This window comes from Struthio camelus, chromosome 12, assembly GCF_040807025.1.
Source record: "Struthio camelus isolate bStrCam1 chromosome 12, bStrCam1.hap1, whole genome shotgun sequence".
Lineage (NCBI taxonomy): Eukaryota > Metazoa > Chordata > Aves > Struthioniformes > Struthionidae > Struthio > Struthio camelus.
The window spans coordinates 21,410,677-21,428,505 of record NC_090953.1 but is presented as its reverse complement, the minus strand read 5'-3'; the positions used below and the strand labels follow the sequence as shown (position 1 = coordinate 21,428,505).

The window sequence follows — 17,829 nt, the reverse complement described above, 5'->3', positions numbered from 1 at the left end:
CATTTGCCTCCTGAATAATCCTAACTAATAATTGGAATGAAATGAAGAGTACATTTATGTGTATGTTTGCAGTAGTTAAAGCTGAAACATGCTTTTCCATTTTTAATCTGTTTTCCAGCACTAATTGGCATATATAAACATTTAAGCCTGATTTTTTTTTCTTTATGTTGTCAGCTCCCTGTGTCTTTCATTTATGCAGAACACAGACTTTGAAACATGTTGAACTATAATAACCTTTAAGTTACTCAATCACACAGTAAGACTTAAAACAATTTAAAAGATAGTCAGAAGATCATATGTTTAGATTTTACATAGTTTGTCTAATTATATTTGGCTTACTGTGCTTAGGGTTAACTTTTTTTTTTGTTTAAAAAAAAATCAGCTACCTATTTTTAATGTAATGGAAAACAGTTAAGCCATGGCACTTCAGTGCACTTAAAAATCCTGTGCAAGAACTTAACAAAATTCAGCCTCACCTATGATAATGCATGTGCTTAACAGCAGTTTTTGGAGAATGTTTTCTACAGTCCATTTGACTTGTTTTTTGCAGCTCTTCAAGCTTTAAAATGGGTATAACTTTTTAAAAGGTGTTACTCAGGTTTTTAGATTGAAGTTCAAGAACAGAGCAGATGGCTGCAAGATCATCTGGTTAGAGGTCAGCCACTATTCAGAGGGTAGCTGTAGAGGTGCCAGATGACATTTATGAATTTTGTGTACCCTAGGGAATACATTAAGTCATCACCTAGTTTGTTCTATTTGATGATCTGAATGGGAGATCTAACCAATGAAATAAGGCTTCTTGCCCATCATAGAAATTGTGGTCTTGCTTACCAAAATAGCTAGAAGGTTAAATATATTGTATAATTCAATCTTTGCCAAGTTTTCAAGTTGATTATTAAAATAGTTTTATTAATAACCTTTAGGACTATTTTTAAGTTGTGCTTAATTTTTAATCAGTGAACCAGACTACCTATAGAAACTTTGCACTGTGCAGTGATTGGCCTTTTGTCCATTTTGATGAGATGTCAGGTCTTTTGTGAAGCTGGAAGTCTGGGCTGGGTCGTCAATGGATTATGCAGATATTATATGGGCTACTTCCTGTTTAAGGTTTGCAGACTAGGAGTAGAGTCAGCGTGGCTGATAGTTGAAGGCCCACAAAAATACTTCACTATGAAGAGGAAATGCTGATACTGAACATGTTTCTTTCTAACTTTACATCTAAAATGTTAAATTGATTCATGTGGGTTTATGTGGTAGAATCTTCTCTAGTTGAACAATGACTTTACCACACTGGGCCACATTAATGCTCATGTGTTTTGGATCATATGTAAGTGTGGACTTAAGCATTTCTGGTTACATGATGGCTTTGGGGAGATTAGGTGAGTGAATATGATCCTGCTCATGAAAAACACTTTTTTTTTTTCCCATATAAAACTATTTGTTTGGAATTTAGAGGTTGCCTCTGAAGTTTTCTTGCAGATAACTGGCAGCGTTCTGCCTTAAGAAGGAAACTGCTAAAGAGTCTGTCATCAGCTATGCAGCTACAGCAGGTCTCTCAGATGACCCCAAGTTTGATATTAATCCAGGACATGATACTATAACATACAGGCATTTTGACTGCATACTGTTCTGTTTAATACTTGGCACTTATCCTAAAATTCTAAACTAACTGATCAATAAATACACTACTTCTAAATCTTTTATTTTTTTTCCCCTGCCAAAACAAAGATAAAATGGAGAACGATGTGAAAGACCATAGGGGTCTTCTAGATATTAATGTCCTGTTAGAACCAAATAATTCTGCTGTCTCTTGAAACACAGGACAGTTGATGGTGGGTGCTGTATTGTAAAAACATACTTTATTTTCTTTGAGCTTTTATGATATTGGCTGTGTGTGTGTTAGCTTATTTTTAGTTTGTACTTTGACTGCAGTGGTTGTCTTGAAATCCCCTTTATAAAATGGAGACAAAATGGAGATGTTGTAATTTTGACTGCTGTGTTTTTTCACAGAAATTCAATGTCCTCTTTAAGAAAAGGAAATAACGAAAACCGCAAGAGCGTGTTTTACACCAGCGAAGAGTGGGAATTGTTAGATCCAACCCCAAAAGACTTGGAGGACTCAATGGTCCTAGAAGAAAAAAGGAAACACCTGGCAGAAGGGAGTAAAGGTAGAAGTGAGGGGAAGGATAGGGGAGCTTATGCCTTTCCTTCTTTAGCATTCTTTTAAAAATTATTTCTTTATATGTTTGAAAGTCCCTAGACAGTCAGATATAATAGGATATGTAAGATCCTTTTTAACCTTTATTTCAGGTTCCCTGAGCACATTAACTTCTTTATTTTTGTCACTTGTGATGCAAAGTTGCAAGATGAAGGGAAGACTTGAGGCTTTTGTTTATTCTTTGTTCAGAGTCAGCTGCTGAAGTAGAATTGCCTTCACGCTTTAAAACATGCATATAATATTACATGGCTTGCTTCTGAAGTGGGGAGGAAGGCAGGGATGCATGTGCCGTGGTAGCTCACCTGTACATTGTAACAGGTTCTTACATTTGACTGGGGTCTGCAGTAACCTTGTGAAGATGCATTTACAGCTCCTTAAAACCATTTCAGCTTACATATAAGTGATTTAATCTGTTAGAAAACATTCTTCTCTCTAAATATACTCCTGTAGTTGTATAAATGGAGGTAAAACTTGCACTAAATGCCTCTTAAGAGAACAGTATGCTGTGGTATCAGTGATATTTGCTGTAACAGCTACTGAGCTAACAATGGATTACTTGAAGCTTTCTTCCATAGCAAAGATACTTTGCCATGGTGCCTTAAATTTTATGTAGTGAAATGTAAAGTTCTGTTCTGTTCATCAGATGTTTTATTTCATAAGCATTCACTTATGTAATAAATCTTTTTTTTTTGGGGGGGGGGGAAGGCTGGTGGCAGGGGAATCGAACTTTGATTTGAGCTATATACTTTTTCCACTGAAGAAAGTGATTTGGAAAAATAAGCCATGTTTAACACTGTTTTACTGGGCTATTTAAGTACTGATAAGAGTCTAGTTTTAATGAGCATATTTTTTAAAGAAAGCTTGAATGTATTGAAATGCATTTTTAAGTGAATTGAACTAGAAGAAATTGTTTTATGCAGGACTGACTAGCTCAGCTTTTCCATTTGATTTTGGCCGCATTCCACATAAAGCAAGACGCCCATTGAAAGACATGATTGGATCAGGCAAAAACCGGAACAGCAGTGATTCTTCTCCAACTGAGTGGTGTTCTGGTAATGGCAGCAAACTAGTCTCTGAACTGCAGCTGAAGTATCAAAGCCAGCAAGAAGAGCTGGAAAAGTTAAAGAAAGATCTTTCAAGCCAAAAGGTAATTAAGCACTTCAGGAAAAGTACACAAATGCAAGCAGATCTGATAGGGGATTGTGAACTTACCTTTTATAGCCATCTAATTTAATTAGAGCTGGTTGTCTCTTATAAAGTAAGAGTACCAAATGAACCTTTGTTTTAAAAAGTCTTGAAGCAACAACCAAGTCTTACATCCTTTGAAGATTAGATCCCTGCACAGAGTTTTTATTTGCATAGTAGTCACTAATGATTTTTTAATGTGTGTATATCTTATTTAGTCTCTGAAGCTAGCTTTCTCAGTGTCTGCCAGGATTCTGGCAGGTAATCAGAGCTGCTTTCACTATTTGTAACTTCTACTTTCAAATCCTCTTTTTTTTTTTTTTTTTTCCTTCTCCCCCTTCCCTCCTTCCCTTTTTATTTTGATCTGGTGGATAGGGTAGAGGAATGAGGATTGGCTTCTATCCCTTTTTTAATTAAATGCATCATCACAGATATGTTTTATAAATGATAGGCCTAACCTCAGACCTATGGATGTAGTACTGCCCTCATATAGTCTAGGTGCTTGTACGCCCTCTGTTAGCTCAGATTCATTAAATACCTTGAGTTTTAGCTGAAAGAATTTCTACTTGTTTTTAGATCTTACATGGGGTTGCTCTACTGTATTTCCCAGGGTGCGAGATTATCAAAGGGAAAAGCAAAAATCCATCCTTGAGCCCCATATTTACTAAAATGGTGTTATCTCTCTTAAGATTATGTTTCTGTATCTCAGCCAGCTTCTGTGAGAAATCTCACCACCATGTTCACTGTGATTTGATGAAACATTACTTTTACAGCAGCTTCTCCTTTTTAAAAAAAAAAAAAAATAATAGTCAGGTCTTTCAGGTAGCTGGAGATATTCTGACTCTTGATATTGGGCTACACTAAAACTGGAATCCATGGCAGTAGAATACCAGTAGGATGTTTTTCTGGCAACCTAGGTGACTAGACAGATTTTACTGTGTATTTTATTAGAGAGTGAATAGGAGTTGATAACCTACTCTGCAGCTGTTGCTTACAGGCAAGTTCTTATAGCTGCATTTCTGTGTTGACTAGGTTCTGTTGGTGATACTTTAACTTAATGACTATTGGTATGCCATTTATCAGTTCAGGTGATGATGTTGTTGATAAGCAGAACACCTGATTGTGGCTGAACTATGGCCATGAAAACATCCAGCTGTTATAGCAGTTGTGAAAGTTCAGCCAACTAGCATTAAGCTAAGACCTGAAGAATGTCGAAGCACAATGAAGGAAGGAAAAGAGTATCCAATTTTTTAAAACCTTTCCCTCAAAATTGTTTGGGTCCTTCCCAGACATCTCTGAAGACGACAACTTGGTATTTGAGCATACAGTTCCAACTCTCTCCTGCTCACCTTAACTTTTTGTGGGAGGGGACCCTAATCTGTTCCTGCTTTGCAGCAATCTCGAGATCTATGGCTCGTTCTAGGCATGTCTTTAAGAATTTCCAAGTCTTGGTTAATTTCTGGTAGATTTTTTTTTCTCTTGGACCCTGAAGCACTTAGAAATTCCGTAAAACTAATTCCTATTTCTTTCCTTGCTTTCTTGATTAGTGTCAGAACACTGTTTACAAAAAGAAAACAAAGAAAACCCCCACCATTTCACTGCTCTGTCTTGCAAATCTTTCTAGGGTTGAATTTATCCTCCTTATGGTTCCACAGTGTTACACCATTAACCAAACATGGGAAACAGGAAAGGTAGTAATCCGTATTAGTGAGGTTTACAAGTGAGTAGTCTGCTGCTCTTGCTTTTGTAGTATTTATTATTGGTTTGGAATTGAAGGAATATTATCTTGTGGCTTTTTGCAGTTTGGTTTTCAAAGGCAAACTCTTCTTGTTACAGTATTTCTTTTCTTTATTAAATTTCACTTTTTTTTCCTTAGATTTGTATATTACAGCCTTCACTAGAGACTGACTGGTAGGAAGGAAGAGTTAAAGACTTATTTCAGGTTCCGTGCACAGTAAAATTCTATTTTGTTGCCAATCATAGTAGGATCTCATGCTAGCAAGGATTCAAGGAGGGTGTTCCTCTGAGTAACTGCCTTAAGAACAGCTTTTTATGTGCATGCGCCTTCCCTCTCCCACGCAAACCACACACATCTTTTGTACGAGCTAATACAAGCTCATCTTTGCATTCCTGTGGGCAAGGGTGCTTGTCCTTTTTAGTAAAGTATTAGAAAACAAAAGTGGAAGAATTGTAAGTTCTTATTTTCTGTTTTTCTTTAAATCTGTCTTTTTTACAGCCATAAAATCTACTTTTTGCTTTCTTCATTTCAATCTCTTTTGTTTTTATTCTCCTCAGGAACTCGTGCGACTTCTGCAGCAAACAGTCCGGTCTTCCCAATATGATAAATATTTTGCAAGCCGTCTTTGTGAGGGGGTTCCCAAAGACAAACTAGAGCTGTTGCACCAAAAAGATGACCAGATTTTGGGTCTCAACAACCAGCTTGAAAAGTTAAATCTGGAAAAAGATAGTCTTCAGCAGGAAGTAAAGAATCTGAAATGTAAAGTTGGAGAACTCAATGAGCAGCTGGGTATGTTGATGGAAACTATTCAAGCTAAAGATGAGGTGATCATGAAACTCTCACGTCAACTCAGTGAATGCGAGGACAATACATCCTCACAAAGTGGAGCAGTAAATTCCTCCATGGCCACCTGTATTAATAAGGAACTACAGGAACTGGACAGACTAAAAGTAAGAGCAATGTCTCTGTCTTGGTGGATAGGGGAATCTCTGCTCCCTATAAAAACTACTTTCTAGTCTGCTATACTGTCTGGGGAGATCACTTCAGCATTTCTCCAAGATACTCATCACCTGAGGCTTTCTCTGCTTGGAGTCTACACTTTGAACATGTGTGGCAATCTAAACAGGACTTTTAGACTTCTGAGCTGGTCTGTACATCTATAGTACAATGTGTCATACTTTCAGTAATTTAATCATTGGTATGGAGGAGGAGTGATGTGAGAAGTAATCAAAGGAACAGGAAAGAAGTAAGGGTAAGAGGAAAATGTAAGCATGGAGGAAAACAACCAGGAAATTGTCTTTAAAACAAACAAAAAAAAAAAAAGAGACCACGGATCTCAAAAGTGAGGAAACAAAGAGCAGATGGAATGACAAAAAGGGAGAGGGGGAATTCCAGGAGAAAAGAGAAGTAGGAGTATGATAATCTGTGTTGCTAATGCTACTTCAGATGCTATCAATGCGATTTTTTTCTCTAACCTACCTCTGCTGAATGTGTCAGAGGCTGTCTTAATGGAGTTACTGAAATTACCCATTTTGCTTAAATTCTGGTTTTAAATGAACTTGTTTGCCATTGGGTAAATGTTATATTCCAAACTGATTAACACTCCAGCTCATTTGGAATACAAGTGAATCCTTTGCTAAAGCCTATCCACACATTCCTGGTTTTCTTTCCTATATTTGAGCCCATGAAGATTTAGATAATAACATTGAAACTGTACAAATCAGTAGTTTGGCAGAAAGTGGAAGAAAGTTGGAGCTGCGGATGGCAGATGCTCTGGGATGTGGGAGTAGCGTAGTTGTTGGGAAGATACCAACTTACTTTCATCCCACAACCTCAGGTTTCAGAGGTGGTATATGTAGCTCAGGGCTGAGTGGATTAAGTGGGGAAGCTTATTACAGAAGACCTGTATGGAGGCAGGCATCAAACTTGTATCCTAAATGAGATATGGTGAAGGTAACTGAAACCAAGGGGCATTTGGTCCCACTTCCTCTTGTTGTGTTGCGTGTTACATGCTTCTGGCCGAGGTGTAGCGCCACGGCTTCTCTGGCGTTTCTCACGTGTGCCTGCTCCCCTCCCATGAGGCGCAGCCAGTGGGAACCCAGAGCACCACCCTCTGCTCCTCTGTGCTCATATCTGGCACGTGTATTTGCCTTCTTATGTGGAGACTAAAGACACGTACTTAGTTTGATCCTGATATTTTTCATCAGTCCTGTTAGCTGCCTGCTCTGTATTCTGTGGTATACTTTCTCTGGTAGGTGTTTACTATTGTGAGATTTTTATTAAAAAACCAGTTTGCTTTTTTTTATCAACAGGACAATCTTCAGGGTTATAAGACCCAGAATAAATTTTTAAATAAGGAGATTTTGGAACTTTCTGCTCTACGAAGAAATGCAGAAGCGAGAGAGAGAGAATGGCAGGCAAAGGTCAGACTAATGCAGCATGTTCTCCTTTTGGCAATGTATAAAGCAGCTTTCAAAAGCTCAGTTGTAAATCTACCCAAGGAACTTAACTGTATAACAGAGATGGAACAATTTGAATGTATTAAATGTAATAGAGTCAATTTAAAAAAAAAAAATGCAGTCATCACAGGTTAGTCTTTCTGAATGAATTTTCTTCAAAAACATAACTAAAATTTGTAATAGTATGAAGTGTTTTTTGTTCCTTATGAACATAGGCATGTGTATTTCTAAATACACATATTTTCTTGGTATTAAGTTTGCAACAGGCTGCATATAGAAGGATGTGTTTCAGGTATTCTCTTTCAATTACATGTCACCGGATAGAGCTTTCCCTTTGAAGTGTGAAGGTTGAGTAAGCGATGTAGATGTAACTCTGGAAGTATGTTTCTGTATAGATGAATATGAATGTGGAGAAATTAAAAGTAAATCGTAAATATTCTGATTGCCTGGGGCGAGGAAAGTATGCTTTCTGCAGTCGAGGCAAGATACCTGTAGCTATTGTTTGGTGGGGTTTCCCGTTGTTTTTTTGAAAACTGTGCCTGGTGGTGAGATAGAAGGGCTATATTTTTTTGCATAAAAATGTGATTACAATTGTTGCATGCTGTAACTGGTCTGTATCTGGACCTATGTAATTTAGACGTCTTTTAGTTAATCTTCTGGAAGCTACCTAGCCAATATCTTTAAAATTTCTGTTAAGTTCTTTGTCTTCAGCCGTGCATAGAACAAAACTGATGCTTTAAGAGCACAAAATAGTTATACTTCATGCGATATAATAATTATATTTTTATATAAAAACACATGAGAAAGTCTTTGGGCTACTATTCAGCCTCAGAAGACTTTCTATAAAAAGTAACAAGTGTCTCAATTTTCTTGACAGAAATACATAAAGTATTTTATATGCAATATTGTGTAGTAGTGCAATAAAAATCAATATATAACTTTTATTTTCCAAATGTAAGAGTTGCTTTGTTTTCTAGTGATACCAAAATGAGGAAGTAAAGCTAACTTTTCTTGGGCTTCAAATTTCTAAACAACATAAAGACCAGATAAAAATATATTGAGCCAGATTGTAAATGTTCTGTGAAAGCAAGTTTCTGAAGAAGCACCTTAAATATATTATGTTTTCTGCAGTATACTAGCTTGGAAGCCAAACTCTGTCAGATAGAAAGTAAATATTTGATCTTGCTTCAAGAAATGAAGACTCCTGTTTGCTCTGAGGAGCAGAGCCCTACTCGTGAGGTCATTGCACAGCTACTGGAAGATGCTTTGAAAGCAGAAACTAGTGAACAACCAGAACAAGCATTTTTCAAACCACACCTGGTCAGGTAATTCAGTCCCCTTAAAACAAATGTGTGTATGTATGTGTATGCTTATATAAAACATCCTATACAGGTAAATGTTACTATTTTATAAGTGTGTCATTATCTGTAGCAGAAGCAAGTACTGTCATTGGCAGCTAGGGCGCCTGACTCTAAGATGAATCACATACCACGGTTCAGGAGCTCCTGCTGTAGATATCTTCACCAGTGTATGTTGGTGGTGCAGGCTCTAACATTGGAAAACGGACAGTGGGGATCTATTTGATGTGCTTCCATTCATGAATAACAGTATAATCATGACATTCTTTTGGCTTTATGAACAAATGTAGTATTTTGTTTTAGGTACAGTTTGAAATTTAGATTCAAATGTTGCTGGAGAGTTGCTGAAGAGTTGCTGAAGCTGAACTGCTGAAGAAATGGGTGTAATTGACTTCATGTTCTTGGATAAATTACTTAAAGTATATCCTTGCACAGATTTTGAAATAGGGAACAACTTTCTGAATATGGGTTTATTCGTAAAATAAAAAGATATGGCATAGAGGAAAAGGTTAAATAGTTTATTAAAATTTCTTGAAAATTTTGAGGAGTGGCTTGAGGGAATACTTGAAATAACCTTAGAATGGGAACTTGAAAGTTTTGGACTAGAACACCCTTTTAGATGCCATATTCTTTTTTTTTTTTTCTTACAGTGAATATGATATATATGGTTTTCAGACAGTCCCAGAGGATGACGATGAGGAAAAACTAGTAGCGAAATCACGAGCTTTGGACCTGAGATCTCTTTCTCTGACTGAAAATAGAGAGATCTCTACTGGGGTAAAATGGGAAAACTATCTTGCAAGCACAATGAATAGAGAGATGATACGCTGTCTAGAACTGAAGAATCTTATACGGTCTGGAATTCCACATGAACATCGTTCGAAGATGTGGAAATGGTGTGTCAACCTCCATGTTAAAAAATTCAAGGACAGCACTGTTCCCGGGTATTTCCAAACCTTGCTTCAAAACGCCCTTGAGAAACAGAATCCTGCATCTAAACAAATAGAGTTGGATCTCTTGAGAACTTTGCCAAACAACAAACATTATTCTTCACCAACATCTGAAGGGATCCAGAAGCTGCGAAATGTGTTGCTGGCATTTTCGTGGAGGAATCCTGATATAGGATATTGCCAAGGTCTCAACAGGTAATATTTTACAAATCTTGACTTGTAAAAATGTAGCGAAACACTTAAAGGACTTTTCAAATTGCATATATAGAACATCATGCTTCTGGACAGGAAATTTCCATATGGGTTGTATGTATGTAGTTTTTAATTAACTGATAACTTAAGTGTTCTGTTTTTATATGACTTTAAAATGATATAATGAAACTTGTACATACAGCTTTGCAAAGGAACTGGAATTGGAATTAACTTGCGCAAGAAAGGTGCCATTTCAAAATGTAGGTTTTGCATTGCCTTCATGTCAGCTTTAGGTTATATTTTTGCTTTTTGTGTGAGAATTTGTTAGCAGGACGAGATTGATTTTTTTTTTTTTGTTTCTTTTTTAAATATGCAGAAATAAATGTTTAAAAGCTTTTAATACTGTGAAGGCCGCAAATCTCACTATTTCCTTGAGGATGTCTTACATTGTAGTTAGAATAAATTTGAGGATGATTCTGCTGTTACAAAGCTAAGAAATGTTTAAAGTGTAATGTCCTTGCAATCAGTATTTGCTGAAATAGTTTTAATACTTTGAGATCTGTAAATGCAGGAAGACATTATTTGAAGCAAGTGTATTAAGTCCCACAGCCCTCAGTGTCTCTGTGAAGCAGTTCCATAGATGTCTTTTTTGCACTAGTTTACATCCTAGGATAGGGTATAAGTCTCTGGAACTAGAGCAGCTTTGTCCTTTGAAATGTGCCCTGCAGAACTGGGCAGATGTATTAAAGAAGGTCCTGTGAAAAATGTTAAAAAGCCACTCTCCCTACCCCAAGCTTTTTTTTTTTTTTTTCAAAAGGAACAGTTTTCAAATTGAATCATAGTGCTTTTAGGGCATTCCAGTGTGTTTAATTTCTCTGCTTTGTTTTATATAAGCCTTACCTAGAAGCAGAATACCCTGAAAACTGCCTTTCTGAAATTTTCAGAAATGAAAAATAGAGACATTGACAGGGAAATTTAGTATAAAGGGAAGCCTCTGTTGCTGGGAAGATGCTATCCCTCATTCTCTTCTCCATCTATTCCTGTCCTGCCTATCTCTAAGGAGGGTATAGTTCTATCACAAGTCTCATAAGGAGCACATTCAGATATTACACAGGTTAAGGCAGTCGATGATAGCCTTGGCTAGTCGATGATAGAGATGAGGAGCTGAAGAATAGAGTTGGGGAAATAAATTCATTCTAGTTTATATCAAAAGATATTGATTCACCCTTATATTTTTTTCAGTATTTCATTATGAAAGATAAAGGAAGAGCAATAAACTTCCTTTTAGAACTAAAAGTTAAGTAATTGGCTTAAGAGGAGTTTTCTGTCCGCTCGGGGCAGGCGTTATTTAGGAATGCTTAGATAGCTCTGTGGCAGAGACCTGGATAAGAAATCAAAATCAAACTAGGGACAAGGGGATGAAAAAGATATACCTAGCATGGTAACCAGAAATAAAGTGAAGTCGTCTGGTTGTGCAGGACATGAGGCTGTTTAGGAGTTAAGTTTGAACACAGGAGGAGTGAATAATGTGGGAGTCAGAAGTGATCTTTTTTTGACTATTCATCATGAGTGGTTATGTTTTGTAGCTCTGTAGGTAAGCAGTACTTTCTTCTAGCATTAGTGCGGTCTCTGGCATGCCACAAGGCTTATCTGAAGAAAACAGCAGCTGCTATCTTGCAGCAACATGTCTCTGGTTATAAGGTGTCAGAAGTGCTTTTAATAACTTGAACTTTCTGAACAGCATAGTTTTTGCCTAAGATGTCTTTGGTTTTTATTTTTGTTTTTACAAGGAACAATTTGGCATTTGGGTATACTGGCAGAAATTAAAAGCAAATTAAATATTTATTCCTTGCTTTGGTTCTCTTAACAAGATTATCGGGCATTAAAAGCTTAAGCTATGTGATATCAGACGTAGTTTGTGATGTTGCAGCTCCTCTTGCATATAGAAATAAGGTTATTTGGAAAAATACGTTTGGGGTAACCTTTCATATTCAAACAACTATTAACAACACAAAGTTATTTCTCTGTTTTTTCTTTCATAGTACTGATTGGAAACTGGAAAACCAGGAATGCAGCTAACTGTTCTTTAATTTTGTTTTTTTCTGCTTTAGGAAGTTCATTTTTCAAAAAAGCTCTTTTTTGAAAAATGGTTGGCATTTAAATTTACCTTAATTGATATAAACTTGCTGCAAAAGATTTTTTTCTAAACTTATGAATATTTTGTGTGTGAAATGCAAGAGCCACTTTTTTCCCCACTTCAGTAAGGGAAAGCAAAGAAGCCTGGGAATTACAGTAGTGGATTTAAAGCTAGCAAACTTCTAATTATTTTGCTTGAGCACCAGGCAAAACGGCCTCCAGCAAATCACTTTACTTTTGCCTTTTTCTGCTTGCTTATTGAACTGAATAAGAATACTGGGCTTGGCTGAGGAGCCTCATTGCCTCACTTTAAACTTCATTAATAGTTTTGCTGTGTAGTGATCTAGTATTAATCCATGTGTCTCTGAACAGAAACAAAGTGTCTATTGTAATTTTGTGGTGTTATAATAACCTTTTTCTCCAAATAAACCCTATTTTCAGGTTGGTAGCAATTGCACTTCTGTACTTGGAACAGGAAGATGCTTTCTGGTGCCTAGTAACTATAGTGGAAGTCTTCATGCCCCGTGATTATTATACTAAGACACTGCTAGGATCACAGGTATGTGCTATGCCAAAACAAAGCCTCGTCCTATAAACTGCAGCCAATTAAAACCTTTGCTCTAAAACTGGCTGATAAACTGCCTTTTCTGAAATAAAGTAGAATTTATTGCCTTTAACCCAAAAGGATGGCATGAGACGGGAGGAGCTGACAGAGGCGAATGCCAAGCACCAGGGCCCTGACCAGGTCGGGGACCCTGGTGTGGCACTGAGCGGACCGATCAGCGATCGGCTGAGAGCTGCGGCCCTTGACTGCTCTTCCCACTCCCCGTTCCACAGCGTTAGCTGACCCGCTTCTCGTTCTTCCCTCAAAACCTGTGGCGGGAGGGAGCTCGGGGCCCTTTGGGAGAGCAGAGGGGCGAACGTGTTCTGCAGAGCGGTGAGCAGCGTACGCTGCAGTGCTCCTCCGTCTCCAGGCGGTGCCCTGGTATGTGCTGCCGCCTCCTTCCCCCAGAGCTTCCCCAGCTTGTTCCCCGCTCCGGGGCTCCTGCGCCAGCGCAGCGCTGGGGACGTGTGGCAGGAGCGCAAGGTCTGTGTGTGAGGCACCCGGGGAGACCGGGGCGTTAAGCAGCTTACAGGCTGTGGCAGCAAGGGAGGTGCGCGCTGGGATGCTGGTGTTTGTGTAGGGGTTGGTGGATGTAGCTTAGACATTAACTTGACAGTCCTGGGGTTCGCTTGTTAGCTCTGGAAAAACCACTACTTACCAGTTGGTAACAGACCTACCTTGAAATCACGTCTGACATTATTGCTCCTAAGTCTCCCAACACATATTTGTCTCCCTAGGTTGATCAACGAGTATTCAAGGATTTAATGAGTGAGAAACTTCCACGGCTGCACGCGCATTTTGAACAGTACAAAGTTGACTATACTCTTATAACTTTCAACTGGTTTCTCGTGGTATTTGTGGACAGCGTGGTTAGCGACATCCTTTTTAAAATATGGGATTCTTTCCTATACGAGGGACCAAAGGTGAACTGAATGAGCTAACTTTTTCAGCTGTTATCGGGTAACAAGATGCTGCATTGTTAATAAATACAGGGTGGAGGAAGGTTGTTTCACAAAACCCCTGTCGGTTAAAATCACTGGTAGGAAAAGAGGGAGGGAATGTGCATAAATACCCAATCAAAGCACATTTCTTTGTATATGTTCTGCAAGTTAGCTCGAGTTACGTGGAAGAGTCCTAAATGCTGAGTATTCTCCTTCCTCGCTGCCACCAATCTTTTTAACATTCAAAAAATAAATTTATAAGTAATGCTGTCTGCTCTTACATGCAGCTGTCTTGTAAATCAGTTAAATTATATTAAAATGAGTGATACTGTTACAAAGAAGAAAGCTTAAATGAAGGAGGCAGAAATTAGGAGTATGGAAAAGATGCAAAAATTTGCTCCAAGTGCTAAAGTTTAGTTTGTCTCTGTAGCAAATACTGTTTCATTTGTGTGGACGTTTAAGTTATAACTGTCCCAACAGTTAATGACTATCTGGGCTCCTATTCCATAAATTACTGGGGGAGGGGATTGTTTCATGTGTTTCACACTCGGGAAATTGTAGTGAAATAAAATCAGCAGAGCAAGGGAAGTCACTGGATTCAAACATAATAACATTAAAAGCAGATGTAGAGACTTGGAGAGAACAGCAGAGGTGTAAAATAAGTAGACAAAAATAGTATATTAACTAGATTTCTTGCTGGCCTCATCTGAGCGTGCTAACACACACTGGTATTTTGGTGAGTTTTCATTCAAATCAGTTAAGCATCGAGGTATTTTGTGAAGGCAGCCAGGTACAGACTGACGCAGTTCAAAACTTACTGAAGCCTTTTCGGAACGAAGAGAAGTAATGCCTCGTCAGCTTCTGCCAAAGTTGATTGGCAAGCTGGCGTCAAATTCCTCTAGCCTCAGTTCCCCAATGTGTTCCCAGCGTGTTGGGGAAGTTCAAGGCACTGAAATACAACTTGCTAACTATTAAGCAAAACTTAATTTCTTCTTTGAAATAATGTCAGTAATGCATTCGACAGGCCCAGCTGTCTTTGTTCTACAACTGAATTAGGCACTCAGACTTCAAAGAATTTATACCTTATGAGCTCAATATTGTATTTTGGATGGAACAAGTTGTGCTGGTTATACTCTGTAACAGAAGTTTTTTGGCAGCTTTTGGGGGTGGGGGGAGTGGAGGAGCAGAGAACGGCAGGGAATGGAGATAGAGGGGGAGTATGATTAGATAGCTCAAATGTTAAGCTGTGGGAAGAGTAGCTTTTTTCCTTTGAGTTTGTTAGATAAAAATGAGAATCGGTGCATTCTGTTCTTTAAAAAAGAAAAAAAAGAAAAAAAGAAAAATAAAAAAGTATGTATTTTTTATCAGGTAATATTCCGATTTGCCCTGGCACTTTTTAAATACAAAGAAGAGGAAATCTTAAAATTGCAAGATTCAATGTCCATATTCAAGTACCTTCGATACTTCACGCGCACTATACTTGATGCTAGGTAGGTAACTCAAACTTGTATGTAACTGAAAGACTTGTGGTAGGGTATAGAAACAGTCTGCTGCTTTTAATCTATGTATTTATTTAGATACTAAATAACTAGAGATAAAAAATGTAATTCCTGAGACTTCTTATCAGTAGTCCAACTTTACCTAGCAGCTGCTTTAAACGCTGTTTGAATGCCTTTGTTTCACGCTACAAAAATGAGAGGAAACAAAAGCAGAACCGATGAAAGCGCAGTTGTGAATTCTGAGTAATGATTTTGACGACTCTGCCAGGTTGCTGCTGTTTAGCAGCTGTATCCCAGAAGTAGCACTTCAGAATGCCAAGCATAGGTAAAAAGCCTCACCCTATATTGTGGGTGCAACTTATGTTATTAAATGTTTTAAAACAAATAAAAGCAAACCTCACTAAAGACACTAGCTGTTCCTCACTGAATTTAGGTATGTTATGAATCGCTAATGTGTAGGCTAATACCACATAAATAGAGCATGATTTTTAACATACTTTGAAGCAGTGATTTCTCTTTTCATTCCTCAGTACTTTGCACAGGAAGTACAGCTTATGTAAATTAAGGTCTAATGTTTTAATGTTCATGTATTATCGTGGTTACAAGGCTGTAGAGCAACGTATCAAGATTAAAAAGAAAAGCCGTATTGGGATCATTCTATTGGTTGAAAATATATTTTGCACAGATTTAGCCTTACTGGTTTAAAGTTTAGTAGAAAATATAGTGATATCTGCGGTGTTTGGTTTTACTGCAATAAGTTCCGTATGGAACTAGGCTTACACTTTGGCTCCGACTGCAAGAACTATTTATTATTTTCACTTCCTGTGTTTCAGTTTTGGCTGGATACAAGTTAAAACTGAAAGATCTTATTCTGTCTATAGTCTGTTGCTGGGATTGATGCTGGCATAATGTTCTGCACCCAATTTAAAGGGTAAAAAGCTTGATAACAGCTTCTGCTTCCTCTGCTGAAATCCCTGCGAAGGCTCTGAGGGGGAGTAGCGTGGTGCTTTTTGTCTTAGCATTCCCCCTTCGACTTGAAAAATGCTGAACAGTTGTTGTACTCAGCTGTTTGTGACCAAAATAAATACTGACTATGATTCCAAATCTGGAAGGGACAGAAAAGTAGTATGTACTTGGTTTGGGGGAAGGAGCATGCTAAAACAATAAAGAAATGAAGGAAATAAAGGAATGAAGCTACCACTTTTTTTTTTTTACCTGAGATTTGTGGATACTTTAAGAATGTAGCTTATACTCACTTTTTGTTAAATATGACTTTCATTTTCACAGACATATCCCAAGAAACTAAAAATTGCGCAAAAAAAAAAAGTTCTTGCTTAATTTGAGCAGAATTTTATATATAATCTTCATTTAGATGTTTCATTAGAGCTACGGATTTGGCTTTTCTTTCCTTTTACAAATATGTAAAAGCACATGATGATTAGGCCTCCTGTCTAAACTTTGGATGCTGAAGTATCCTATTTTTTAGCATGGCTGGGGAGCAAGCTTGCTAGAAGAGATCTCATTTTGTTTTTAACAAAGTTAATGCACATGCGTGCGCGCACGCGTGCCCCCCCCCCCCCAACCCACTAACCAGGTATCGCCATTTGTCAGATGGTGACAGTTCAGGTGAGGACAGAATTCAGTGCATCAAAGGTGTTCACAGTACAAATTTACTCTGCACTGGTCTGTAAATCCCTGTTTGCTTTGACCTTTAAAAGTTAGAGTAGCAAGAAGACGTTGTGTAGCAGTGTAGTGCCACCTAGGGGATCTAAATTTGCCTGCAGGAATGGATTTGTGTGATCTTAAATTGTAAAATGAGATGTGATTCAAATCATCTGGTTTCTTACTCCACCATTTTTGTACGAGTTTTATGACCTCAAAATTTAGACAATACAAAAGTGTGTGGAATTATGTCTATTACTGACATGGACAACAAGTCATCTTGTACAGTAAAATATCAAAAATTTTATAGAATTCACGAACATCTGAATGGGATAGAAAATTGTTTTACATGAATTCTAGATTTAAGTTTTCTAATGGAGAAAAGTCTGCACAAACATGCATAATTACACTCTAGGTTATAGAATGCTATGGACTGTTTTTTTCTACAGATGAAAATTGTGTTCCATAGTATGCTTGTGCACAGGTAGAGAAGCTGTTGGAATACATTGTTTATAACATGAAATAATTCTAGTTTACCCAAAAATATAAACCTAGGGAGAGCCTGCATTAAATAACATGAACTGATCAAATCAAATCTGTTAATATTTGGGTTCAGTTGGATAATAAAACTGAAGTTGTTACAGGTAAAAGGAGAACTCAAATGTGCATAATATCTTTTTTCAAGTGTAGAACAACAGTAATGACTTACCTTGGTTTCTGGCAAGCTAGTGCTGAGATCTTGAATGCAAAGCAATAGAAGTATTATGTCTCCAAGCCCTGAATTATAGCAGCTGCTCCTCTTTAAGTGTAGTACTTGGGCGTACACCTGACTTTTTTGAGATAGTTACCTCTGTCTTTGGACTGAGTTAGGCAGATCAGGTAGTAAG

General features: G+C 37.7%; 1 protein-coding gene across 1 annotated transcript in view; it reads left to right on the top strand.

Annotated features, from left to right (window-relative positions):
* Positions 1 to 17,829, top strand: part of TBC1D2B (TBC1 domain family member 2B) — a 40,944-nt gene that overhangs the window by 18,736 nt on the left and 4,379 nt on the right. The window contains exons 4-12 of the mRNA XM_068958815.1: positions 2,011 to 2,168; positions 3,139 to 3,365; positions 5,699 to 6,091; positions 7,454 to 7,564; positions 8,732 to 8,925; positions 9,609 to 10,103; positions 12,678 to 12,795; positions 13,578 to 13,763; positions 15,150 to 15,271. Of these exons, the coding sequence (XP_068814916.1) occupies positions 2,011 to 2,168; positions 3,139 to 3,365; positions 5,699 to 6,091; positions 7,454 to 7,564; positions 8,732 to 8,925; positions 9,609 to 10,103; positions 12,678 to 12,795; positions 13,578 to 13,763; positions 15,150 to 15,271 (2,004 nt within the window). The remainder of the gene's footprint in view (positions 1 to 2,010; positions 2,169 to 3,138; positions 3,366 to 5,698; positions 6,092 to 7,453; positions 7,565 to 8,731; positions 8,926 to 9,608; positions 10,104 to 12,677; positions 12,796 to 13,577; positions 13,764 to 15,149; positions 15,272 to 17,829) is intronic.